General features: G+C 40.1%; 1 protein-coding gene across 3 annotated transcripts; it reads right to left on the bottom strand.

The window, feature by feature from the left end:
- Positions 1 to 6,683: 6,683 nt before the first annotated feature.
- cenpf (centromere protein F) lies at positions 6,684 to 26,535 on the bottom strand. 3 transcript variants are annotated; one of them, XM_080303231.1, is made up of 38 exons: positions 26,474 to 26,535; positions 25,410 to 25,583; positions 25,143 to 25,268; positions 24,710 to 24,780; positions 24,473 to 24,609; positions 24,078 to 24,169; positions 23,724 to 23,997; positions 23,416 to 23,618; positions 23,203 to 23,328; positions 22,970 to 23,098; positions 22,480 to 22,602; positions 22,230 to 22,365; positions 22,003 to 22,132; positions 21,632 to 21,911; positions 21,205 to 21,411; positions 20,564 to 20,772; positions 19,811 to 19,940; positions 19,046 to 19,324; positions 18,334 to 18,921; positions 18,019 to 18,192; positions 16,968 to 17,902; positions 16,694 to 16,887; positions 16,473 to 16,608; positions 16,246 to 16,384; positions 15,950 to 16,061; positions 15,499 to 15,752; positions 15,313 to 15,421; positions 14,988 to 15,193; positions 14,515 to 14,733; positions 14,050 to 14,193; positions 13,759 to 13,948; positions 13,559 to 13,656; positions 13,430 to 13,471; positions 12,178 to 13,305; positions 10,430 to 10,559; positions 9,222 to 9,926; positions 8,891 to 9,000; positions 6,684 to 7,538 (listed from the first exon to the last, which is right to left on the bottom strand). In XM_080303231.1, exons 2-38 carry the CDS (start codon positions 25,569 to 25,571, stop codon positions 7,392 to 7,394), a joined length of 8,574 nt encoding a protein of 2,857 aa, XP_080159357.1. In that variant the 5' UTR covers positions 25,572 to 25,583; positions 26,474 to 26,535; the 3' UTR covers positions 6,684 to 7,391. The 3 variants fall into 3 exon arrangements, with proteins under 3 accessions (XP_080159357.1, XP_026026696.2, XP_080159359.1); XM_026170911.2 differs by having other exon boundaries at positions 16,998 to 17,902; XM_080303233.1 differs by having other exon boundaries at positions 25,410 to 25,579; positions 26,474 to 26,516.
- Between the last annotated feature and the right edge of the window lie 1,279 nt (positions 26,536 to 27,814).

The raw sequence follows: 27,814 nt of genomic DNA, 5'->3' as shown, positions 1-27,814 counted from the left end.
CAAATGAACCATTCATTTGCAAGTAATCAGTTAGCGATTTTCTATAATTAGCTACGAGGGCTAATTAATAATTGCTTTGCTTTTTGCTTCACTGGGTTGTATTTCAGCACTTCAGACACAAAATTTAGTTTTAAACCACTGACTGTTAAACTCTTCTTCTCTGTCCTGTTCATACACACCAGGCGACACTTCCTGCCAGTGATTCTCCTCTGCCTCTGAGAGCTGCTGCTTACACAGTGTTGCCGGGTAAAGAATGGGACAAATCATGCATACAGCGGAGGGATCGACAGTCAGTCAGTCTGTCAGTTTTACAGACAGACACACACACACATGCATAAACAAACACACACTCTCCAGTCCGAGTGCCAGTGATAACATAGCTCAGCGGACCCATCTACTCACTTCCCGTGTCCTGGGCCAGAGTTGGTTCTGGCACTGCAGCTTCCGCTAACAGCTCCAGCCAGAGACATCAGAGCAGGACTGTATCCGCTCTGAGATGTGTGACTGTGTCATCTGCTCTCAGTTCCCATAACCCAGCATGCCCTACTGTTCCCTCACCCGCTGCCAGGCAGACAGATGAATGAACTAACCAGGTGAATGAAGGAGTTCCCAAACGCCACAAGGCAAGTCCAGGTGTGCTCTGGAATTTTCCATACACACGTGTTATTACTGTAATATGCAACTGTACAGAGAACTATAAACAAAGTAATTTTCAAAATCAGTACTTTGTACAGTCTTTCCCCTTAAAAACTTTCATAAAAGGAAACCCAGTGTGCTGAATGATTGGGAGTATAACAAATGGTGGCTGTAACTCAGCAGGTAGAGCCGGTCATCTACTGATTAGAAGGTTGGTGGTTCGATGCCATATATTCATGTTCAAGATTCTAACCCCAAGTTGCTCTCTGATGAATGTGTGTGAACGTTAGCAAGAGAGCACTTAAAAAAGCACAGCAGAAAGTGCTCATGCGAATGGCTGAATGTGGCATGTTTCAAAGCATGCCAGTATTGCATTTGGAAACCAAACATCCTTTCAGAGTTTGATTTGAAGTATTGGCAGGAAGAAGATTTGTGAAAGTGTCTGATAAGGGAGAGAAGCCATAGTGTTGTGCCTGAGATTTGTCTGACATATTAGACGTAATACACGTAATGTATATTCCCCAACTCGTTGGAAGTGGTTCCTGGAGGCTGCTACCTCTCACTAAAACTGGTGAGTTTGTATGGTTCTCCACAAAAAAACTTGAGAAAGGGTGATGCAGCTATTATTTTTCAAAACATACAACTTTTACTTTGCAGTCCCCCGTTTCACTACAGCTTCGAGAGTAGTTGTACAGTGCTTGTAGACAGGTCCAAACTAAGATCACAGCATCATCAGTGACCAACAACCAACCAAAGCAGTCACAAGGGTTAGCCAACCAGTTTTGGAATACACAATTTTTTCCCAGCGACAAGTGGGTTGCTATGGAAAAATTGGGGTCACTGACTTGTGCCTAAGCCTGTGTGATTGGACCCTTATTCACTTCATCCTATATTGTCACATATCCAAAAAGGCTGACAAGTTTATATCACATGGTTATATATAACCATGCATAACCTCAGTATACTAGAGTTTTGGCAACTCAAAAGTGGTAACACAAAACTGCAGATGTTATGCTAGGTGCAGATTCATAAGAATTGCCAAATGTGCCTTTCAAGAGCAAGAGAATCAAAAGAAATGACGGCATATCTGATGCACAGATTTGAATACAGTATAACCCCGCGCGCCCCCAAAAGGGAATGGTTTTGTTGGAGGTGGCCACAGACCATTGCTCTGTCAGTATTCTTCCTGACTGATTTTTCTCTAGTTTTGCTTTTGCTAGTGTCCTTGTAACTGCTGCTATCATGAGACAAATGTATGGGCATGCTCAATGAATGGCGTCTTCTGCTTCCTTCCACTGTATTCCAAGGAGAACTGACGAATACCTCATGTGTCCTTTCTTAATGTGTCTTTACAGGATCTTAGAGGACCAATAGGTCAAAAGGTCGCCACACATCAATACCTCAAAAACTAAATTCTAAAGAGAAGATCAATAATATTGATTCAAAGCATTTCTTTTCTAATATGTCCTAAAGCTTCAAATCCCAAAGAATTACTGTACTGCTTGTCAGCTGTTTCACCAACAGGAGCGCCTGAAGAAGTCAGGAAACAAAATATCAACACAGATACTTCAACATGTTTTTACCATGAATCCTCAAGGACAGTTCTGACTCTGTTTAATGAACCGAAATGACTAAAATCTGTTCGGTATGGCAGGAGTAAGAAAATATGGAAAGAACACATCACAACTACCCCTGTGAACATGGAGACCTAATGAAGCCATTTTGAAGAAGAATGTGACACCAGTGCACAAATTGAATTAATCACTGTACCTTAGCAAGACAATGATCCCAACCACATGTCCACACAAGTCAAAGCCTGGTTAAGGAATTGATCCAAGAATATCCTCGAGTGACCCTCTCAACAGTGCACCCTACCCATTAATAATATTAAGATCAGGGGTGTTCCCAGGGCTTTCAGGGGTGAGGAGTAATCCGAAGCAAACACAGCAGCCATCCTGCCCAGCGCTACCATTGAATTAATCACTGGTAAAAGATGTGCTCAACACCTTCTGAGGATTGAAGATATGAACAATACTTTTATTGCACAAAAGGACAAGAGCGTGATATTAAAATGTAAAATTGGATCCAAGGAAAAAAACAGCAACTGCGTTATGCTCCTGATACGTTCTCCTGCTCCTCACATACAAGGTCTTAAATAATCAGGCCTCATCTTATCTTAATAACCCTATAGTACCATATCACCCCATTAGGGTGTTAATCATTAGTTATTATTAATCTTTGGCTGTCTTCCTCCCTTTACCCCAAAAGATCGCAGCAGATGGCCCTCCTTCAGTCTGATAAGATTAAGGGAGCTTCTCCTTCCCACTTTTGCCAAAGTGCTTGCACATAGGGGGTTGTTGAGATTCTCCTTGTATTATTATAAAGCACCTTGAAGCGACTGTTGTTGTGATTTGGTGCTGTTTGAATTAAAACACGCTCACACAGAGCACGGTACCACAAAGCTAGCGAAAGACTCAGACTAATGTTGAAGTTGAGTGTATGCCAACCCCAGTCCTGCAGCCAGAGCCTGAACTTCACCAGGTAACAAAGGCAATGATTACTCATGGCAATTGGTTGGTTTATAAAGTCCTGACCATTTTTGCCAATGTTGTCTTGGTGTTATGAAATCAATGTGATAATAAAGGAGAGGTTCAGGCTTTGAAACTACATGCATAATCCTTTGTGAAACACAGAATGACCAAAATTCACACAGCTGACTGTCAGAAAATTTGTTCCCCAGAAGACTTTTTCCAATCATAACTATCACCCACTGATGGCCACTAAAAAAGGAAAGCAAGTTTAAAGCACTCCCCCATTTGGTTAATTTTTCCGAACTGGAAGCTACGTCCATCTTCTGTACTGTCTGTGGTCTAAATTTGAGGCAGTTTGACTGGCCATGATCCAATTTCACCCTGGTAAGTAGTATTTGGTATATTTGTTGCTGAAATCAGAAGTCACCTGAACACTGCAGATGCCGTAGAAACCACAATATCATGATAATTTCCAAACTTTGTCATTAGGAAATTAGTTTGTGTCCCAGTTGTCCCCTGTAAAGTTACTCATTCTAATTAGGCTTTGAAATTTGCATCTGAGTTAAGCTATACATTATTTAAAGGGCCTATACAAATGAGCTAAATAATGTGTCTCACTTTTAAAATAATTTACAGTTTTGTGGCTTCGGTCCTTGCCTGAAAAACTGACTGGTGATATTTAAGAGAACAGATCTTTTATTTCTTCCTGTTCTGATTATATTTGTTATGGCCAGTGTTGGGACTAACGTGTTATTAAGTAACGCGTTACAGTAACTACGTTATTATTGTGGTAACGAGCACGGTAACTAGTTATTATGCCAAAATCAGGAACGCGTTAGTCGTTACTGGGATTTATATAGGCTCGTTACTCGTTACTTCGTGTGGTGGCTATCGCGGAGCTTCCACAGATTCAGTAACATTAGCAAGTGGTGGAGGCCAGCAGGTGGATGAAGGAAAGGGGGCGCAGAAGGAAAAGAGACCCGAGGCGGCCGCCGGTCCAAGTGTGAACTGAACTTCAGGTAAGAAGTTATGACCTGCAGTCTCTCTGGGTCAGATATGAACCAAGTTTAGGTGGAGTTTATTTTCGTTATTCTGACTTTTTCCGTACTGCGTGCTAGCTAGCATGACGGAGTTTCTATACAGCTGGGTGGTGCTATGATGTTACTGATGTTGAACTTTATTTTGTTTATAAGTTATTAGAGTTGCCAACCGTCCCGTCTGGTATTCAGAGAAAATATTACGCGTTTCTTATTGAGGTGAAAAGGAACAGTTTGTCCCATAATTCAGCTACAATGAAAAAGGCACAAAGCTGGAGTTATTCTGTGTTTACGCTGCACAGCTGCCTCTTCTTCTTTCATTCTCCCCCCTCCCTCTCCCGTTTCTACTTCAGTCATGAAAACTGATCAATGATCAGCTGATCGGCTTTTCTCTCTTGTTTGTTTATCGCTCACTTTGCGCCGAAAGAGGAAACCAGCGGATGTCGCGCTAAACAACAGCAGCACTTTTAAGCTTGATCAGCTGTTGTTAGAATTTATTTAATATTAATTTCTAGTATCAGCTGATGTTTGCTGGAGCCACAGCTGTAAAGCTGCTGGTCATGATGTCGGTTTGGATATGTGGTGAGAGGGAAACATGAAGATGAAACCAGGAGATGTCCTTACTGAATCATCAGAGCTGAACAGGTGATGGAGAAACAGGTTTACCTTTTAGGTGACATGAATGAGTTGAAGGGAAGTTATGAACTGTTTCTGAGAGACAAATAACACCAGGATCCTTTTCTACTGACAGCTGGTAACTGTGCAGGGGCGGGTCTAGCAAAGTGTTGCCAGGGGGCCAGGTAGGGCATTAACAGGGAAAGGGGGGCACAAAGAAATACTTTTCTTTCTTATTCTCATTTAAAATGTCTAGCTTTTAAAAAAATAATTATCTGAATCTTACAACAAACAATTGATAGATTGATGCATATATACCATCAAAACAGTGTACATCACTGTCACAACAGTGTTTATTTTCATTCAAAGGCTTTATGATTTTTCCTATAATGGTGGGCCAGTCTCTAGTCAAAATGTCCGGGCCAATTTTCTGTCCCAGTCCAGCTCTGTATGCAGCTCACCTGCAGTCTGGTGTTACCTACATCTTCCTATTCAGAAGGCAGAATTTCCGAGTACAATCGAAAGCACCACGACTGCAGTTTTTGTGTTGGATGTAAAAGGTGCACATGACGCTGTGACGTAGGCTAGAATCATGGCAGCAGTCAATGACGGTCCAGGCGTGGGATTTCTCTCGTGGAAATATGCACATTATCTTTTCCTTTCTATTGGTAGGTGGCACAGTGCACTTGTGGCAAGTAAGCAAGCTAGAAGACTGGCAAAGTTATGGAAGCAACACATTAACAAGAGAATTCTGAGTAAAACCAAAGTTACTTTCCCTAGTAACTAGTTACTTTGAAAGTAACGAGTAACTTGAAGTAACTGAGTTACTTTTGAGAGAAGTAACTAGTAATGTAACTAAGTTACTATTTTAAAGTAACTTACCCAACACTGGTTATGGCATACCATGTGGATCTCAAAGTGATTTCTAGACTGTACAAGGGTCTACAAAAGCTTAAGAATTTGAATACAATCTACATTAAACAAAAATGGGAAAGACACAAATATGGTCATCTCAAATGACACTTGGTATCAGCAATGTGCTTTTCAGTGGAGAATCTCTAGCTCTAATATATGGAGATGTTTAGGCTGGAAGAGTCTTTGTAGATTTTTTATTACACCTGCACAAAATAAACATTATTCTAACTCCTCCAGCTGCTGGAGAAACTGTGGGGCCCAAGGAGTAAAGCGCTTCCACTTGTTTTGATCTTGTCCATTGATAAACACCTTCCGAGTTTCGATCCATTCTGAGTTAGACTATTCTCAGTATGCAACTTCCCTTTAATTGGGATGAACTATTGTTTGGATATTTATACTCAGTAAATGTGGATAAAGTGACCAAGCTGTTATATTGTATTTTGAGTCTGCCTGAAAGACTATCACTAAGAAATGGCTAAGTGTTAAAATTCCATCACCAAATGACTGTATGGGTTGTTTAAATAGAAAAAATTTCATTCTCTAACAGCTTTCAATACGACACATTTGATTGGATTTGGGATAAATGGAAACATATTTTTTCAAGGCGACCTGAATTTGTTTAAACCTCTGTAATCCTGTATATGTTAACTAGTTGGTACACCCGTTTGTTTACTTTTGTTTATTCTTGTTCATACAGGTTGTTTTATTTTATGTTCCTTTTTTTTATGTATATTTTTGTCTTTGATAAATTCTAATGAAAAAAAAAAAGAAAGAAAAAGTGAGGGGCATCCTGCACTAACTGGTATTCTTCACAATCCTGCAGACCTACATTGTGACTGGTTCAGGTTCCCCACCCTGTGGTAGCACAGTGTATTGTGTGGACTCTGGTCATGTTACCCTTTACAGCAGTTTTCGATCAGTTAAGACAGGACACATGAGATCACACAAGTCAAGCAGTAAAAATGATTTAGTAAAAAAGCCTTTATGCATTACTAACTATTTACACTGGTCAATAAGACCTAAGTCTAAAAAAGAGAAACAAAGATTATTAAGCAAGGAAAGGAGTCAAAAACCTGTTTTCATATTTGTTCTAATTTTGGAATAGAAAATCTAGAAAATCTTAGCTGCCATTGACATTCAGCTTTTTACAAGACAGATCAATGAAACAGGTGCATTTACTATAGATATAGCATTCGGAATAATAAAAGACATAAAACAATATTTATCTACAAACATAAAGAACAGTACAAAAGAAAATAAGTAAGTTCCATGAGAAAACTGTTAGGAAGATAAAAAGGGAAGACGATATGACAGGAATGAACATTTCTACAAAGACAATCAGTGCATGTGTACATATTAAACTGCCTCGACACCTTACTGGAGTTAGTGCTTTGTTTTCTTGAGCAACCTGAAGAGAACAACACCTAGGAAGTAATTTAATGTTATAAAGTTCTGGCAGAAAAACATTTACCAGCAAATGTGACTCACAGCCCCGCAAACCCAAAAGGAAAAGTGCATTTTAGGAAGGAGTACACCTTTAAAATAAACATGTCTTTAAAGATCCGTGTAACTTTACAAACATGGATCGTTAACATTTTGTGACGTACATGTGTGTGTTTCTAAGTGGAAGGCTGTGTACGTGCAAGTCCAGGCTGATCTACTGAACGTGACAGTTGTCTCCTTGCTGTGTTTGCTCTCTTAGTTGTTTTTCTGGTGTCTTCCGAGAACTCGGGGAACACTTCCTGTTGGCGGTGTCTGTTGCCATAGCAGCAGAGGGACTCTGCAGAGGTATGGGCCCCAAACCCTGAGAGGGAAAAAAAAAGTAGACGACAGATGAAAGAGTGAATAAGTGAATCAGAAAGTAGGATTTATGCTGCAGGACGATTCCATGAAAAACAAGCGAGTGGCTCCCATTTGTGTGTTAAAAGTGATTAGACTGAAAATTATTGACAGAGAAGGAATCAAAGTTAGAAGACACACTGATCAAAACGTAAAGACGACTTTTATATGTTATAACGTATTTTGAGCAGCCACCTATCCCAATGGTGGCATCATTTTTTAGAAATTGTGACTTATTACAATGCATGCTTCTATTACTGTGTTGCTAGCATAAAATGGGTGCAGATTCGTTTAAAACTATGTTATTTCCCACAATACTAACAGATATAATAGTGGTTACAGAAGAAATTGTGCTATAATGAAAATGTGTTTTCAAATGGTTACTCTTTGAATGTGTGTAAAATTGATTTGGTTCCATTTTTTTCTTTTTAAAGAGCTTGAATGTGTTTTTCAGTTATGAGCTGAAAGTACTGGAAAAAAATGATCTGAATAAAAAAAAGCACCAAATGTCATCCCACTCCTTCAAGGGGCTATAACTCAGTAAATTTCCATAATATGAAGGTAAAATTTGACATGGCCTCATTAAACATACCAAATATATAAAGGGTGGGAACTTAATTCAGATTCAGTTGATTTCATATGGTATGACCCTCGAGTCACACTTCAGTTACTCTGATACTGTGGTGTACAGCAGAGGTTCAGTAAAGCAGGGGAAATCCTTTCGCTTTTAACAATTTGACCTGAAATCTTTACAGTCTTTTAATCTCCTGCTGCTTCACTGACCTGACGTGATGTGACAACAACTCGAAGGAGACGAGGGGGGCCGGACATTCTGTGGCCATATTAGGGGCCACTGCAACCTAAATTATACACATAATGACCCTTGGTGGAAGATTCTTGTTTCTCCCACTCTGGCCTCCCTGTCCACTTTCTTGGATGCCAATGATGTCAGTAGAAATGACACACAAAGTTTAAATTTGCTTTTTTTTTTTTAAAAATCCATCATTACATTTTGTTCTTTATTAACTGTGACATACACACTGTATCTAAAAGTTCAGCTGATGTCCGACAATTAGAGGTTCTTACAGCTCCTCACAGATAATAAGCTGCAGTGCCGAACACCTTTCACATTATTCATCACATTATTCAACTTTGCCTGTTTACAGTGCATTAATATACCATGTGGCATCAATACCAGAGTAGAGACACAATAAAGTGCCCATTGAGAGTATGGCTTGTGAAACTAACTAAAGGAAACAAGTAGCAAAAAACGCGCTGTGTCTGTAAAAAAAATAAAGAGATTCCTGCATTACTCACCTTGCCATCAGATGCAGTTTGTTTGGCAGCCAGCCGAGGGCTGCAGCGCCTCACTGTGGTTCTCCTGATGATGAAAGGACTGGCCTCCCCCAGAGGAATATCAGCAAAACCTAAGGAACAAATAATGATTTTATTTCACTGCACAGAGAATAAATGTATACATGAATATTGATTTTTGTTTCTGTTGTGTAACTGCACCTGTGCTTACTCAGCTAATTGAAAGTGACACACGCAGACACACACACTCACAAACTGATGGTGGTGTATTTAAATACACGGATAAAGCTGTAGGATCTCTGTAACAAAGCAGAGCACACTTTCAGCCACTAACCTCTCTGTACCAACTCAGGAAGTCCCTCTGGTCTGAACTCTTCATCTTCCTGTTCAGGTCTTGATTTGGGTGTGGTCGTGGCGTTGGCTTTGATCCTCTTTGTCACCTTGTGTAGGGCCTCCTGGGCGCTGTCTCGAGTGCTGATTTCACAGTGACCTCGTTTCCCTGAGCCCGGGGGAGATCTCTGAGTAGTCGAAGGAGCAATGTTTTCGGTATTGTCGTCGATTTTTATTTCCTGATGTCTGGTGGAAGACTTCCTCCCTGAACGCTGGCGGCCTTCGGTGCTGCTGGAGTGGCTGTCATTAGCATTTTGGCTAGCACCAATCAGCTCCAGTCGGGTTTTCAAAGCCTCGTTGGTCTTTTCCAGTTTGTGAACCTCAAGCATCAGGCTGCAGTATTTCTCCATGCTCTCATCTGCCTCTTTGCTTTTCTCTTCCAGAAGTTTGTTCACTTCTTCCAACTCAGTCTTCATCTCCTCCAGCTCTTTAACCTTCTCCTCTAATTCCTTTCTCTTTCCATCAAGTGCAGCGCTAAGTTTGTTCACCTCTTGGTCTTTTTCTTGAGACGCCATCAATCTTTCTTCAGCCTCCGTCATCTTCTGCTCCAAGGCTGACTTTAGGTTTTCCACTTCTTCCTTTAGTTTCTCTGCATCCTTCCTCAGCTGGGTCAGCTCAGTCGGCCCTTCCTCACTGCTCTTCCCTGCCCCTGAAACATAAATGTACCCCATATTCAAAACAAAACACTTCATGAAAATTGTCAGAAAAGAAAGTAACATGAAAGTGAAATCTTCACTGTGATAACCTTAACAAATATTAAAACAAGCTTTAAAACTTGTTGGCATTTAAGTTAATATAAGCAAAAAAAGGCTGTCAGTAGCACAGATAATTACACCTTTGAACTACAGCCTACCAACAACAGACTTAAAAACAGATTCAAACAGCCAGAGTTTCATAGGTCATACACTTAAGAAACAATCCATCACCTCGAGACATCGACTAATCTGCATATACACACAAAACAGATGAGGCAAAAAGTGTTAAGAGTTCAATTCAAGCCATTAAACAGGAATAAAAAGGACTGCTATAATAAAATCAAAAACTGCATTTAACTTTAAGGGTTTGATCAATGTAAGGACAACTTAATCTGACAATAAAAGGCTGAACACATAACAGAAAACACAAAGGTAAATCTGTTAAATGGATGCACACCTGAGCCGTTTAACATCATTTCCTTCTCCTGCTCCAGCTGTTTGCAGGTCTTCATCCAAAGACTCATCTTGCTCAGGGCAGAGTTTTTGTCTTTAGTCAGACGAGCTGCACGCGATGTTAGCTCTGAGACCTGGAGGGGACGGAGAGATTGAGGCAAAGAAAAATTATTTTCATATGCAGTGTTATCATACAAATGTCAGTTCCAAACATTTTTGGCTCATCTTTTTCATACAATACTGGATATTTTAGATTTAAAAACTGACATCTGCTGAGTGATTGCAAACCTGTCTGGACAGAGAGTTGTATTTTAGATAAGGGTGGGAATTTAACGTGTTAATTGCAATTAATTAATTTTTAAAAAAAATAAAGCGTTAACAAAAATTGATGCATTTAATCACACTTGCGTTCCAAGCAAAGGGGAACTTTTGTCAATGCACAATTTCCTGGTATACCAATTACACTGATACACACAGCTAGCTAGTGTGTTGCTAGGATTGATTGGAAGAAAATTTCAAGACTACTCAATGGAAGCCTTGATAAAAGCATGGTTTTGTGCCAACTGTACAAAAAGAAGTTCTTCGGTTATGGTACCATCTTAATGCACAACATGTTACAGCGGGCACAAAAACTGTGGGAGCTGTTAGCGCTACCAGTTCGAGTACCAACAAAAGGTGTTGCCAGCCCAAACTTGATGAAATGACTGGCTTTAGGGCCAAAATTAGTAAGTCAACATCAGACAAACTTACAAACTCTCTTGCAAAATGGATTGCTTTGGACTGTAGACCACTATCAGTGGTAGAAGATAGGGAGATAGAAAATGTGCTACAGATTCAGATAAGGAAGCCCTGAGTTTGTACAGAGCAGAATCCACCATCAGCGAGACAGACTCCCCGCTGCAGTGGTGGTCCAGTCGAGCAGGGACCCACCCACAGCTGTCTGTCCTGGCCTGCACGTATTTGATTAGTCCTGCCACTTCTGTCCCATGTGACAGACTGTTCTTACTTGCAGGTCACATAGTAACAAAAAAGAGAGCTGCCTTGGGCTCTGAAAATGTGAACAGGCTAGTTTGTCTAAGTAACTGGCTGAAAGAGACGGACATTTAATAAGCATATTGTGAGTCCAATAAGTTTGTAATTTTTTGCACTAAAATGTTGGAGGATGATCACACTGTTTTAGCCCAATGTACAAAATAATTTTTTCTAAGATTACTCAGAGTTTAAAAGGTAAAGCTGTTCAAATAAGCTTTTATGTTTCTGTGCTGTTTTGTTAAGAAGAGAAACTGCACTTTATGTTGAAATTAGTATTATTATTTAAAGACAATACCATTTGGAAAATGTACTTAAAATAACACTTTATTTTTAAGTCTGCTAAATTTTGGCCAGGGATGTTTTTTTTTCTCAGTTTTGCAGTGAAATGCAGTTTAAATGCTTTCCCCCCCCCATAAATTAAAAGAGCTTGAGTTTACAATATTCATGTCCATGTCTATTATTTATTCTGTTTCCCATTAAAAACCCTTTAAAATTACAATAACATTTGCACTTTGGGGCAAATTTTCTTGTGCGATTAAATGTGATTAATTAATTACGAAGCCTCTAATTAATTCGATTAATTATTTTAATCGAGCCCCACCCCCTTTTTTTTTAGAGTGTTTCAACCTCTAAAAAAGGAGCATAGAGTGAGTACTACCAGTCCTTTTTTCTTCCATTTTATTGTGACCTAAATAAATCTGGGTATTTCTCTCCATATACCTGTTCACTGAGTTGTGAGATGGACACTTTGTGTGTTTCCAGCTCCTTCTCCATGGAGGTCACTGCTGTCTTAAGATGCTCGTGCTCTTCTGCGAGTTTCTCCTTCTCTTGTTCCAGTGAAAGCAGAGCTGAAGACAGGTTCTTTTTCTCTTCTTCCATCAAAGACACAGAAGACTTCAGTTCCTGTTTTTCAGCTTCTATCTTTTGCTTTTCCTCCTCCTCTCTCTCCTTCTCTTGATTTAAGAAAGAGAGCTTTTGCTGCAAGTCGTGCTTCTCTTTATCTAACAAGGAGAGACTCGACTGAAGCTCTTCTCTCTCGCTGGCTAACGCACTTCTCCCCTGATCTAATCTCTCCTTTTCATCTTCTACAGATAACAGAGAGGAGCGCAGCTTATCTCTCTCTTGTTCTAATGATAAAAGAGCTGTGCGCAGTTCTTCTTTTTCCTGTACAAGTCGTCCATTTTCTCCCTCGATCTGTTCTTTCTCTGCCATAACAGAGGAGACGGATCTTTCCAAGGCCTGCTTCTGATCTCTGTCCTCCTCCTTCTCCTTTTCTAAAACCTCCATCTTGTCCTCAGTAGTTTTTATGAGTGTTTTAAGCTCTTGTATTTCTTCTTCCAGAGCTTCAGTTTGGGTCCTCAGGCTGTTTCTTTCTGTCTCCCACTCCTCTCCATGAGAGCGGAGCTTCTCTCCTTCTGTCTGTGACTCCTGTAGTGAACTCAGCAGATGTTTTTTCTCCTCCTCTAACTGCACCAGGAGAGCCTGCATCCTCTCTTTCTCTGCTTCCCCTTCTGTGCCCTTTTGTTCAAGTGAAATTTCTCTTTGCCGAGAGGCTTCCAGCTGTGCTTGAAGGTCATCCAACACTCTAATCTGTCTCTCTGCTTCCCCTTTCATCTCTTTCTCCAGTTCTTCTAATCTGCATTTCTGTCTTTCCTCTTCCTCCTTTCTTTCTGCCTCTGCCTTCTCCAGTCCTCTCTCCAGCTCCTCCTTAGCTGCCTTCAGTTCCTTGATTTCTCTGTTTTTTATTTCCAGCTGTCTCTCCATGTGTTCTTTCTCAGATCTCAAACTTTCCAGAGTGGTAGAGAGCTCTGAGATTTTCGCACTAAGCTCTTTTTTCTCTTCCTCCACCTGAAGCAAGAAAGACAAAGGCAGGAGAAGCAGATTAACAGTCTGTTTGGATTGCAGTCACATTTTATAATTAGAAGACAAAAATCATCACAGATAGAGGGAAAAAGTCTTAATACAAGGTTACCATTCTCCTTTCCTCCTCCAGCTCAGCTTTAGCCATTTCCGCCTGCGGGAGAGCGCAGCAGAATCGGATTCTGAGTCAGCATCAGTAAGATATAATCATAATTTTTTGACTGTTTGTGAGACTAAATACCTGCAGCACTGCTTCTTCTAAACTTTGCTCTACATCTTCCTTCTCTCGCTCCAGGGAATCAATGCGATCTTGCAGTGAGTCAGACTTTCTCTGGGCGGCTGCAAGGATATAGTCACATTTAGACCAAAACATAACAAAACTGTGGAGGTTATATAATTCACACTTTTCTTTCCATCAGGAACAAAAGTGTTAAGAGTCACCTTTAAGGAGCTCTCCCATCTTCTTTTTCTTCCTCTCATCCGACTCAATGCGGACTTGGAGTTTTTCGATACCAGTTCTCATCTGCTGGACCTCATCTTGAGTGGAATTCAGGCGAGAGGCAATCTCTCCTTTCTCTAATAAAGACGACTCTAAAGACTGGGAAAGGCGAAACACTTCTCCCTCTAAAGCCTGAGGTGGGAATCAGGAAAAACAAGTGGAGTTATGACCAAATGCTTTTGACTCCACTTCCCACATACAGGGACATACTTCATAATACACTTCCTCCTCACCTTTATCTTTCCAGCCATGGACTCTGTGTTTTGACTGGAGGAACTGTGGTCCTCCTTTATCTGGTTAAGATGGCCAATCAGCTCCTCTCTTTCTCCACAGTGCTGGGAGATTGTCCGCTCTAGCTCTTTAACTTGCTCCACCAGCTTCATGTGAAGGAAAATAGATGAAGTTTTAGTAGGAAACAACAAAAAACACAACAAACAACCCCCCCCCCCCCCCCAAAAAAAATCTGTTTAAAAGAAAAGTAATTTAACATATCGTAAGTTTCATAAGGATCTAGCATAAATCAGACCTGAGAATCTATTCAAAACTACAGGAGGATTAGGTGATCATTGCTTTGATCTGATTCAGCTGGCTAAAGCAAGTCTTGTCACTGTTAGATGCATCCATATAAGTCAAAAGTCGTAACTGGGGCGTAACCATGTCTAACCAGTCTCCCCTTCTGTGGAAATTTCCATGTGTACCTGTTGCCTCTCTGTCCTCAGTTTGTCTGTGTTGCTTTGCAGGGCTTCATACTCCTTCCTTCCTGCTCTGATGTCATCCTCCAGGATGGAAATGAGGTTTCTTGTGTCACAATTATTTTTCTCCAGACTGTGAACTTTCTCCCTCCAGTGGCTCAAGGATTGGCTCAACTCATCTCGCTCTTCAGTGCAAGACACCAGTTCAGATCTCAGCTGAGTTGTCTGCAGATATAAGATTTATAAGTACCTTTGGGTATTCTGCAAGATGAAAGCTTACAACAACAGAAGACAACAAGCTTACAACAGAACATAGACCAAAGCTTTGGTCTATATTTCTGTACAAGGGGAAACTGAAGGGGATTTGAGAGCAAATTCTGTTTTAGTTTATTTTATTTTATTGGTCCCCAAAAGGTTCACATAAATTTGGCCTTTAAATACACAGTATTGTGTTGTTTTAGCTTGCAGGCTTTGCTCACCTCAGTAATGAGTGTTTCTATCTTTTGCTCCATGCCTGAAAAAGTCCTCCTCTGAGTCTCCATCTCACCCTTCAGTCTGGCCCCCTCAGCCTGCATAGTCTCCAGTTCAGACTCCATTCCCAGGATGTGCTGTTCCAGGTTAGCTTTCTCCGAGCGAACCCTCTTAAGCTCGCTCTCTTGCTGAAGAAACTTCTCATCCCATCCACCTACAGAACCAAGCAAAAACAACCTTTAATCTAATAGCATGACCTTAAATGGAAACTCTCAGGGGTATCTTTACTTCTGAGAGTTGTGGTGATTTTTCTAATATAAAGTAAAAAGAAACCTTTGGCCATCTCAAGTCCTTCCAGCATCTCCATAACATCAGTCAGCTGGCACTTAGTGGTTTGTAGCTGTAGAGTTAAAGTTTCCTTCTCCTCGGACAGCTGGGTCAGCTAAATATGAGCACATGGTATTAACGTAAAAGAAACACAAAAAACTGGTTCCATTATTTGACAAATCTTCATCCTACCTCATGAGAAAGATTTTTCTTTGAATCCAAAGCAATTTTCAGCTGACAGGATGCACTGTGGGCTTCTTCCTCGGCAGCATGAACTTTCTGCTCCAGGTTTTGAACCTGGACTTCCAGTTCAGAGGTCAGCTCCTTTCTCAGTTCCAGGTCAGAGCTCAGCAGGTCGAACTCTGAGCGCAGAGTCTCAAGTTCCTTTTCTTGTTTTCTGATCATTTCCTTGTAACGTTCGAGTTCATCATTTACCAGGGATGACTCTGTTGATGGACAGATGTGTCTGAATGCCATTTGAATATTTATATTCAGCCTAAGCTGAATAAGCATTTGTTATTTTATTCCATAAACAAAAGAAAAATGCATTCAAATAAGGACAAACCTAAATGAAGTATGAACTCAATGCAAAACAATAAATAATAAATAAACAAAACAGTTTTTAGATATTTGATTTACTCACCAAACGATTTCGTGTCTCTTTTCTCACTGAAGGAGGAAGGTTGTGGAGACACGTCATGGATTACAGACTCATCTACAAGAACATCTCTGGAGTTGGAGCTTTCTTCAGAAACCTGTACAAAATAAATAAAAATAATGAAAACATTGCTCCATTATGAACCTCATGTATTCCCAAAGAAATTAACAATTTTCCTAACAATCTGAATATACAACAGACAACGAATACAACATATTAACAAAGATTAATGATGTACCATGCACGACTGAAGGAAAAGTGACTATTACAGCGGTTTTAACCTGTTCAGGAAGTAGCTGCTCCTCCTCATTCGTCTTCGTTTCCTCTACATCTGCTACAAACGCCTCCCCATCCTCCTCTGACTGTTCCTGCGTCACCTCCTGCTTGGTGGCGTCCACCTTAAAGACCAGCTTGACCTCGCTAACATGACAGAGGGGAGGTTAGCTTTGTTTTTCATTGCATACAAACAGTCAACACAAAACAGAAGGCAGCATAAAACTCACTGCACCTGAAAGCATCAGCAAATTCAGTCGGTTCAGACACCATAAGTTCCTCCTCTACTGGAAGGGACTCCGAACTGGTGCAGAGGCTTGAATTAACTGCTGGTTCTACCTGACTCTCGGCTGCTGCTTCAGCTGGGTAAACTAAACAGATAAATATAAATATATGTACTCAAGGAAAGTGGAAATCTGTTTTTTATGAAGGAAAAAAAAACATTTCCTCACTCACCATCAGTTTCTGCCTCCTCCATGTTGTTTCTGTCTGCTGGGCTCTTGAATTCTGACAGCTGCTGAATGAGGCTGTGCTGCTGGCCCACTTGTTCCAGCAGTGATTCATACTGTTGCTTAAACACAGTCAGCTCCTTCTGCAAGCCCGCCAGCTTCTGGTGCAGTTCAGCCTGCTCTGCTGTAAACCGCTCGCTCCTGTGATACAAAATAAAACACACTGTGATTTCAGCCATTATATAGATAGCAGAGCAAACAGCTAAAAAGCTAATACAAACTTCAAAGCAGACACAGCCATGTAGACATACTGCTCTTTATTCGTCGCCTCAGTCCTCTCCTCCATCAGCTCAAGCTGCTCCTTCAGTCTCTGGCGCTCCTGTTCTGAGGTCAGCAGGGAGTGCTGGATGCACTCGCTCTCCTCTCTGAGAGAAGCAACCTCATCTCCATGGCCCTTTATGAGTTCCTGTAACTGCAGCTTCTCCTCAGTTATTTGATTCACATTAGACTGTAGTTTGATGTTTTCTTCAGAGAGTTGATTATAGCTCAATTCCAGCTGAACCTTTTCCTCTACTACTTGATTCAATTTAGTAACCAGGTCATTTTTCTCAGAAGTTAATGCATGCAGTTCATCTGCAAGTTGAACGTTTTCTTCATTCGTCTTTTTCAGGATATCATCTAACTGGGCTTTTGCTTCAGTGAGCTGACTAAGGGCAGATTCAGCCTCATGTTTCCGAGCAGTTATTTCATTAATCTTGGCTTCTGTTTGCTGCTTTTCCTCAGTTGCCTGTTCAATATTAGACTGCAGTTGTTTGTTCTCCTCAGACAGTGCGTCTACAGTAACTTCGAGCAGTTTCTTTTCTGCATTTACGTGCACCATTTCACCTTCGACTTGCTCTTTGTCGTTCATTAGCTGTTTCAGAGAAGTCTCGAGGTTGTTTTTCTCCTGGAGAAGCTGATTTAGACTGCTCTCTTTGTCCTGAATGGTTTCCCCGAGAGTTGTCTCCAGCTTTTCATTGTCTTGTGTCATCTGACTGATTTTAGCCTCTAATGTAGCAACACTCTCTTCCAGTTCGTGACGTCGGATAGCTTCCTCTTCCATACGAGTTATTTCACAGGTTCTCTCAAATAACTCCTCCTTAGCTGTGACATACTTTGACTCCAAGAGAGAGTTCTGCGACTGGACCTCATCTAAGCGGGCTTCCAAGACAGAGACCTGAAAATAGAGCCGCTGATTAGTGAAAGCATGCTGATGACAAAGACAGAAGACAACAGTGAATCAGCAAACACTGTGTGTGAGTGAAGCACTTTTGAGAAGAACAATTATCCAACCTGGGCTCTGCCCTCATCCAGCATGGCCTCCATTTCAGACATCTGGGTCTGGCTCTGAGCAAGCATGGCCTCCAGTGACTCTATAGTTCCTTTAAGCTGCTCCACCTGACTGTCAAAGGAGGTCATGGCTGTCTCGTTGTCCTCCAAGTCCATCTGGAGCATCTCTAGCTGAACCTTAATTGTTTGGAGGGGGATAATTAATAACTCAGAACATGCAACTAAAAGATTTGCTACACTATCCAACAGTACACTTCCTTTGTGTCTAAGAATATTGTAATAAACAAGAACATAAACAGGAACACATTTGGAACCAACCTTGATTTTATTCATGGCGACCACCTTCTCCTTCAGGAGTTCTGAGGTTTTGGTCTGTTCTGCCTCAGCTTTATTCAGCTTTTCCTTCAGATCTTTTATGGTGCTGTCTCTCTCTTCCAAGCCGCGTGACGCTGCAGACAGAGTCGCCTTCATGGTCCGGATCTCCTCCCGACGTGAACTCGACTCTGCTTTGGCAGCACTGACTGATTTCTTTGTGGCTTCGAGCTGTTCGTCAAGGCTCTTTTCTTTTTTGAGGAAGTTTTCAATCTCCAAAGCGTGACGCTCTGACTCTTTACCCATCTTCTCTGTGAGATCTTTTACTTCATTCTCCAAAGCAGAGAGAAGATTCATCTTCTCGGCCAGAGTGCTCTCCAGGTTAGACTTAATTTCTATAGCGGAGGAGTGATTCTCCTCAAGAGCTTGTAGTGACTTCTTAAGGTCAGTGTTGGACTGAGTGGCTACATCCAGTTCATTCTTCAAGACGGGAAGCTTCTCCGCTGCATCTTTGTTCACATCGACCTTTTCTTCCAAGGATGAAATCTGCTCCAGGAGGCTGCTGATCTTCTCGGTCTGACTGTGCTGAATGATCTTAATTAAAAAGGTTTCATTTATATTTGGTAAGAAAAAATAGGCAAGTAAATAAATTAATTATGAACATAATTAAAATATCCGCACATAACCAGACAACAAAGCAAAGATTTTTAGATTTTACCTCTGATTCTTTCTTCAAATCTTGAATTTCATTTTCCAGCTCGGCTTTTTGTTTCTCCACAGACGATATCTGAACTTCAGCTTCTCTGAGCTGCTTCTCCTTCTCCTCTGTTTGTTTCCGCTGATCACTGAGATCCATTTCTAATTGTTTGAGTTCTTCTGATTTTTTGTTGTACATCCGAATTTGTTCCTCTTCCTGCTCTGTCATTGTCTTAATTTGTTTCTGCAGCTCTGCTCCCAGTTGCTCCTGGACCTTCAGGAACTGCTCTAAGGAACTGATCTAAGAGGAAGAAGAAGAGGAGGACAATTAATTTAAAAAAGCAGTAACAACACAATTACACCAAATGCTCAGCAAAGTTTTTATAGTGATTAAATGTACTACTAAATGTAGGACAGCAAAAACTACTTAATATCTCAACATATGCAGAAATATATCAGAGCATCACCTAAAGCCTCATAACTGGATTTCACGCAACTACTTCCTGTCCATACAGTGGATACAGACACCAGTTGGACGGTGGTTTGAGTTCAGGCCTGTTGATATGGCAAAGTATCCTTTCCAAAGTGACAAGATAAAAATAACCCAAAAAGCAACCAAAGGCAGACTAGCACAGGTCAGATTTTACTCTAGAGAAGTCTTATTTTCCTGTTTAATTCTCCTGCACTTTTCAGTTTCCCAACTTTATTCACTTATTGAAGTAAAAGTTTGAGAATAAATAGAAGTCTCTTAAAAAAAAGCTTCCACTGCAGTTTAACTAAAGCAGACCTGGTTTTTGGTGAGCAGCAGCTCCTGCTGGGCCTCCTCTAACTGCAGCTTGATGTGCTCAGTCTCTTCAGCCTTTGCTGAAACACGTTCTTCACACTGCTTTAGGAGGTCTGCCTTCTCCTCTGCTAACCTAAGTGAAATTACAAATCAAAGACAGAGAATAGACATTAAAACCAAAGCTCAGCTGATATTGTCAGCAGTTACTGGACATTCCATATGGAATGGGCGTTAATGAATATATATATATATATATATATATATATATATATATATATATATATATATATATATATATATATATATATATATATATATATATATATATATATATATATATATATATATATATATATATATATATATATATATATATATATATATATATAAAGAACATTTATTTGTTGTTGATTCAGGACATAATGCTGAAAAAATGCAGGTAGATGGTGTCAACACAGCTTGTCCAGAAAAGCAGCTCTGACTCAGTGTTTTGCACTCTGACCACCTGTAGCATGGTACATATCACAACTGAGCAGATGGAAGGTATGAGTCAAACAGTGTTTTCATGTCTTCATGCAACTTGCTTCTAAAAACAGTGTTGGAAAGTTAATATGCCACGATGTACATTGCTGTCTTTCTCACAATGTTTTCTTCGATCTTATACCAAAGCTAAGACAGGACATAATGTGTCATTCCACAGCTCTACCTTATTTCAATTATCATAGTTTTTACCAATATTGCACGAAAAACTCCCACCTGGCATTTTGCTCCTCCTGCTGTGCAATTGTCTGAGCAAGGCTTTCCCTCAGCTGGCTGATCTCAGCCCTCCCCAGCTCTACCAGCTGCTCTTTGGAGCGGACCAGATCACAGGTTGCCTTGTGCTCATCCTGCAGGTCGGTGTTCATCCTCTCAGCGAGTTCGGCTCGAGTGATTTCCTTCTGCAAACGCAACTCCAGATCTTTGACCTAGTTAAGTTATTAAAAAATGAAATCGTATTAAGAAAGAGAGATTCAGCAAGTGCTGACAATGGATTTTACTAGTTTATGTACTCCTTTATATCGAGTACAGTTATTAGAATTACTAATAATTAGAAAAAACATTTATTAGAAAAACTAATAAAAAAACTTTATGGGTTTGCTGTGTTGTTACCAGAACGAAAATATGAAGCATGGTGCATAGCACATCAGTGGATTACAAAAGAGAGAGATACGCTATATTTTTGTATTACCACTTTCAAAATTTCACTTTCCTATAGAACATTTCTCGTAAAAATGGAGCCTAAGAAGCAGCTTTCATTAGGGGTCGGATGTTTGTCCATGATTTATTCCAATAATGGTTGCTAATGAAATTGAAATAAATATTTTAAAGACTATAAAAAATAAATAACTATAAGTCACCTGTGCTTCAAGCTGAGCCACCTGCACTCCTATGTTCTCCAAGTCTTTAGCATGTTTCTGTCCAGCCTCAGAGAACTGAGACTGAAGCTCCTTGTACTGATGCGCCTTCTCCTCCAGATCTGTGCACTTGTTGAGGAGTTCTCCCTTCAGGGAATCAATGTGAGCAGACAGACTGGCCTTTTCTCCCTCTACACACGTGAGCTTCTTCTGCAGTAATGAAAGAAAACGTATTCAGGGTGAGGGATAATCTACTTCAAGGCTGCTGCTACAGTAGATTTTGTACTGTGGTTATTCTTGACACTAAGTAAAAATTAGTTTAATTAAAGCTATTTATCAGAATATCAGCAAAAAACTTAATTCTGACACCAGGCAATCGAATTTTCTACTTTTCAGTTTAAACAAGAGTCTAGAAACCACTGCTCCTTACCTGAAGTTCATCATTAGCCTCGTTTAGGGAGCCCAGACTACTCTCCAAGCTGGTAATTTTGTCTGCGAACTCCTTTTGCACAGCTTCAGTTTCATTAATTAAGCTCTCCTTCTCATTCTTCCAGTCCAGCAGAGCTTGATGTTCTCGTTTCAGTTCCTTACATTCATTCTGACTCGCAGAGAGGTTGGATTTCAACTCTTGGCTCTCCTTCTCTAGCACCGTCACCCTGTTGCTCAGCCTCTCTGACTCTTGTTTCTGTTTCTGGAGTTCATTCTGAGATCTACAGTGAAATTAAATATTTACAAGGATTAATAACAAAATGTATTATTCCTACTCCACAATGCTGATTATGAAAATGAAATGATGATTACCTGTCATTTCTGGTCTCTGCATCAGAAAGTGTTTTCTTTAAGTTTTCCTGTTCACGTGCTGAAGTCTGAGCCTGCTGCTCCAGTTTACACTGAAGTTTCTTCAGCTCCTCCGCCTGCCCTTCAGATTTAGCTAAAGATCCAAAAGACAAATCAGTTTAAGATTAAAATAACCTCAGATTAATTCTCAAGACTAACCGCTACTTCTGACATCCCTAAAACTAATTTACCTTTGAGATCATCTAGCAGTCCCTGGGTACGTTTGAGGCTCTGGTTTGAACTCTTCTTCTCTTCTTCCAGCTGAGAGAGGCGCCTGTTGCTCTGGTCCAACTGGACAGTCATACTGTTCTTCTCTTTCTGCAGCTCCTGGAGGGATGAAGAAATGAGTGGATAACATGAATCCATGCCCTACAATGATGAGAAGTGCACTAAAAGCAGAACTGCAAATTCACAATTACAGCAAACGGATTTTCAGCCCACCTCCATTTTCTTGCGGAGGTCCTGCTCTTTGGTCTGACAGGCCTGAAGGCTTTGTTCTGACCTCAGCAGCTTCTGTTTCTGCTCCTCCATCTCCTTCTCCATCTGCTTCTTCTGGAAGCACATCTAAAAAGGAGCAGTGTGATACAAATTAAGGTCAAGGCAATTAAGATACATTAAATACTTTTCCTCTAGGGTTGTGGCTTTCGCTCCTCTCTGAAAGCCTAAACACACTCAGGATGTGGTGGGTTTTTTTCATTACACATCTTTTTGTTAACTTAAAAACTGACTACTAAAAATACAACTAAAAACAAAATTAAAGTTGCATCTTCAGCAGTTCATCAAATGCACAACATTCACAAAGTCAGTGAGCACTAATTTTACACGACTCACACTTATAAAAAGATTTTAATTAGGCCTCGTCCAACAAAATCACCAAGTAGAAATGGTTTAATCTTTTAATAAATGTGCTGGTGCGATGTTACAAATCTACCTTCTCCATGTCTGCCTGCAGTATGTTGTGGTCTTTTTTGGCCTGTTGGATCTCTTGGGTCAGCTTGGTTCTGGTCTGGTTTAGCTGCTGATCCAAAGCATGATGGGAACTCTGCAGCTGGGCAAGTTCCTACACAAAATATAACAGGTACGAACACAATTCATAAACCAAATTCTAAAAACTTCATTATTAATAAAAATCTTAAAAGACTAAAATATTTCCCACTGTTGTACCTTCTGACTGTCTCTCTCTTGGTCCTTGAGTTTCTGCTCCAGTGCCCGTCTGCAGCTTTCAGCATTGTGCCTCTGGCAACTCATCTCCTCAGTGACTTGTTTTAGTTTCTGCTCAACCGATGAACACTAAAAACAACTCAAATCATTAGACAACTTTGCTAGTGATTAACTTGTGCTCTTTACTGCTAAGCAGAATAAAATAATGTCGCCTACCTTGGACTCGACCTGCTGGTGTCGGTCTGTGGCCTGACTCAGCTCGTGTTTGGCCTTGGTCAGGTCTCTGTCCCGCTCGCTGAGGTCTTTGCGGGCCTGGTTCAGCTGCGTTTGAAGGTCCTGCAGTTTGGACGCTTGGTTACGAATTTCCTTCTCCTGATTGGCTAAGTTCCTCTCTAGTTCTGACACATGGCCACGCAGCTCTGTTAAAAGAACAACAACCACAAAAAAAGAAGTGTAAAGCAAAAGTTACTAAACACCGAACAATACCCAACATACTAATTATAAAATACTTTATAACAAAATACCTTGGTTCAAAGTCTTTAGCTGCTCCATCTGTTGAGAGGATCCACTGGGACTCGGTGCTGCTCTGGAAGAGCTCATCCGCTGGCTGGGTTTGATCGGCGTCTCCTCATGGGCGTCCCAAAGGGATGTCCCTCGCCTCTTTAGAGGTGTTTCCATTATGTCCTGAGACTGGCGGCGATGGGCAGAATCCTGCTGTTGCCATGGGAAAATGGAAGACCCGGCTTGTCGGGCAGCAATGTCCTTGTGACTTACACTGACTGAAGACTGATTCAACAGCTAGAGAAGATGAGAAATATTAAAACTACTAAGAAATAAATGCTCATAATTATAAAAATAGATTTATTTATAGCACTTACTTTGACCTGCAAGACTTTGAGTTCACTTTCCAGTCTTTTTCTTTCTTCTACCTCTTGGTTGTATTTCTCCTGCAGCTCCTCTAGTCTATTATCTATGGAAGACACACAATTCAAATCCAAAGTAAACTTATTCAGTCATTTAGAAAACAGTGACTCCTTAACAGATGGAGCTTAAAAAAAAAAGACATCTGAATGCAAAAATGATTCTATATACATTTTTAGAGACAGAGACACTCTAGAAATAACTGCGATAAGCCTACACATGAACACAGAAATGTATATTAAAAGAAAAGTGAGAAAAGTCTGTAAATCAAATGTTTACTTGCTTATAAATAAATAAATAAGAACACAGAATGAATTGCAGACTCCCTGAAGATAAAAACACATTTTAATACCATGCTGTCTGTAGGCTGGGATCGATGCTGGTGTCTGAAAACTCTTCTGTGGAGTGGCGTAGGTCTGCAGCTCACAGGAGGATGATGACAGTGAGGAAGAGCCAGCAGGCTGGGAACGATCCAGTTCATTTTTGTGCCTGAGCAGATATAAGGTGCTCATCAAGGTCTTGATAAATCACTGAATTTATCACTCTGAGTCATACAACAGCACAGAGAGAGACGCATAACTGAACTCACTTCTTGAGCTCCTGTTCGAGTCGTTCAATGGTTTTTCTGCAGGAGTTAAGCTGACCTTCCAGGTAGCTCACCTACGTTTAGGAAGACAATTCAGTTAGACAAAAACATTAGTTGGATATCAGGCTTGTGAGCTTGTCACTTGAGTACCATTTATGCAAATCTGTACTCCCAAGCTGAAAAATAAATAATTCCTCCGTAACATAAGTTGTTTTTAAAGTTTTATCTTCAGATATAACTTGCTCACAAATAAAAAGGGCGGGACACACTAACAGGAAAACACACTTCAATATGAGCGTCTGTAATTATACATGTGATGAACAGTGGCTATTAACTAACACCTTTCAGCTTTACTGTTGAATACATGTTAATCTAGATCTGAAACTAGGTTTATCCTGCAATGATCAAATGCTTCTTCCTCTCATCAGAAACTGACCTGCTGTTCTTTGACTCCAAGATCATGTACAACCTTTTGCCGAGCTTTCTCTAGAGAGTCACATGACTCTAATAAAGACTGGTTTTCTCTCTTCAAAGCAGACGTCTCTGTACGTTCACTGTCCACCTGGAGAAATAGACTCATATGAGTAGGAGAAGTATTTCTCAAGCTTATTTTAAATGTTTTGATTGGGTATCTTTTCAAATAGATGTGTCAGTTTGTTTCTCACAAAACACATTTGTTCAAGCACTTCTGATAAATGTTGACCTTTTGCTTTTGTTTTTGGAGTGCAGCTTCTAAGGAGTCCAACTGAAACTGCTTTTGTGTCTTCTCCTTCTTCAGTTTATCCAGCTGGACTTCCATCTCCTGGATCTTCTGCAGGGCTTTCCCTGGAAGTCCATCCTTCCACTCCTCCACCGCCCAGCTCATGGTTTAACCTTACTAAAACATATATCCATTTATATAAAAGTAATGAATTGATGACGAGCTGATAAATATACCTAGTTTAAAATTTAAAAACATTTTTAGGGAATCAAGGACTGATACTGGCCTAGCTGACTGCCCTATAAGTAAATAATAATATTTACTGGCAGTGACCAATGATCAGATCAACAAATGTTTGCTAATCAATATTTATCTTCCTTCGGTACATATAACAATAATAGCAATATACAAAGAAGAAAAAGCATCAGTTTAGACACGAAAAAGGCTAAATGTCCATTTTAAACATTGGTAGTGCCACAGAAATTCACACTATGCTTTGTTATGCAGACATAATGAAACGTTTTCGTCTTCAGTGTGAACAGACAGTTCACATGAGGCTAAAGTCCCTTCAAAGCTGTGTCTTCTATCAACGCTGACAGTCAAAGCAACTAAGTGTAGCTATAACTACGTAAAGTTAACCTCAGATTTTATAACAAGAAATGAGTATTAATAGTTATACCGGTGAAAAGAAAATTACAGCCCATCATCTGACCTGAGCAGGTTTTAGTTTAATATTAAAGATTAGCTAGCTAGAAGCTACTTTACAGAGTTTACGTAGTAAATGATGCCCGATTAAATCACTTAATACAACCACAAAACACGTATTAGAAGTCAATTTATTTAAAAGCTGGATATGATCAAAACATAGCTTAGTTTCTGTTTAACGTTAGCTTTCTGAAGAGCATGCTCTCAGCAAATATGAAATCGATATATATTTTTTATTTAAATCGTAAATTATCCAGACAGGGGCTAAAGATTAGTGCAGATTCTATATTAGTATATTAGACAGTTAACTCGAAATTGAAATAAATCACATAGCAGTAACGACTCAGGCTGGCTGCACTTACTTTGGGCGCGATGCTCCTTTATCAAATTCTCCTACTGTTTGGGTCGCTCTCGTTGAAAAATTCAAAATTCAACAGAGGAAACGGCAAGCCGCGAAGCTCCATGTCGATTGGCTGTCTGTTACGTCGTCAGCTGCGCCACGAACGCGGATTGGTTCGCTACTCTTTGTGTCCACAGCGACACCAAGTAGTAGGAGTTTATAAATACTCACTAAGCGCACGTCCCACTCGTGTGTAAAATACACCTCTTAGCATGAAACACTTTTGTTTTTGTTTTTGTTTTTACTTCTGTGTAGAAATTTGCTGCAAAATGAAGTCGTCCTACAAATGATTCTGATTATGCTGTAAATAAAGTGTTACAGTAGTGTAACCTGCTTGAGATGAATGCATGGACCTGTTCCTCAGATTCAGTTTGAAATAATCCTTTTCCAACCTTAGATATATTTTATAAGTGGTAGAAAGCAGTTCTGGTCTTGTTAATTTGATTATCAAAATTGAGATCACTGTCCAAAATAATTCCAAGACTCCTGACTTGCTCACTGTGTTTTAGAGAACGGGATAAATATGAACACATTTTTCACAAATAAGAGCAAACATTTTCATCTCACTCAGTTTGAAAAGGTTTTGAGACAGTAGTTTATGTTATCAGTGCAGGTTATTAGCTTGAACAGGGGTTAGATCATCAAAGGAAAATTTTAGTACAACTACATATCACCTCCATAAGAATGGTAGAATATATTATGATTATTTATGACAGTACTATGTAGGAACAAGTAAAGGTTAAAGAGTAATGGACCAAGTACTGACCCTTGAGGAACACCTGTTTGAATAATTTCGGTAGCCTATATCTAAAATTACTAACATAGACACAGAATCTATTATCCTATAGATGTGATAAAAATCAGCTTAATAATAAAGCCTTTGAGTTAAAATGTCATGGTGAGCAGTGTTGAAGGCAGCAGGGAACAAAGATGACCTGCAGATCAATCACTGTTGATCTTCTGGTCATAAGAGCCGTTTCTGTGCTATGGTTGATTCTGAAACCTGACTGGTACTCGTCATATATATTGTGACTTGAAAAATATCAGTTCAGTTGTTTCCAAACAAAAATCTTTTTAAACATGTCGCTTTAAAAGGCAAATTCTAAAAGAAATATGTCTAGCAGTATTTCTAACCTAACCTAGATGCCACAGCTTCATACCAGGTGAAGTTTTTAGCCTAGTCCTCAAATAAAAGACAAATTCAACAAAGATTTCTACTGGAAAAAAGTTTTTAGTCTAACTTGCATCACTACTGCTTCCACAGACAGACTTAATCAGGCCAGCATCTGTTCTATGAATCAGA

Source organism: Astatotilapia calliptera, chromosome 1 (assembly GCF_964374335.1).
Source record: "Astatotilapia calliptera chromosome 1, fAstCal68.1, whole genome shotgun sequence".
NCBI classification, from domain to species: domain Eukaryota; kingdom Metazoa; phylum Chordata; class Actinopteri; order Cichliformes; family Cichlidae; genus Astatotilapia; species Astatotilapia calliptera.
Note: the sequence above shows the minus strand (reverse complement) of the source record. Positions and strands in the feature narration are given on the sequence as shown.

What these genes read in the sequence shown, in the direction of transcription:
- cenpf (XM_080303231.1), bottom strand. Translation starts at nt 25,571, where the DNA reads ATGAGCTGGGCGGTGGAGGAGTGGAAGGATGGACTTCCAGGGAAAGCC. An exon ending in GCTAAAGACTTTGAACCAAG is followed by an intron (nt 23,619 to 23,723) that starts GTATTTTGTTAT and finishes TTCTTTTAACAG; the next exon opens with AGCTGCGTGGCCATGTGTCA. An exon ending in ATGGCTGTGTCTGCTTTGAA is followed by an intron (nt 16,888 to 16,967) that starts GTTTGTATTAGC and finishes TTTGTATCACAG; the next exon opens with GAGCGAGCGGTTTACAGCAG.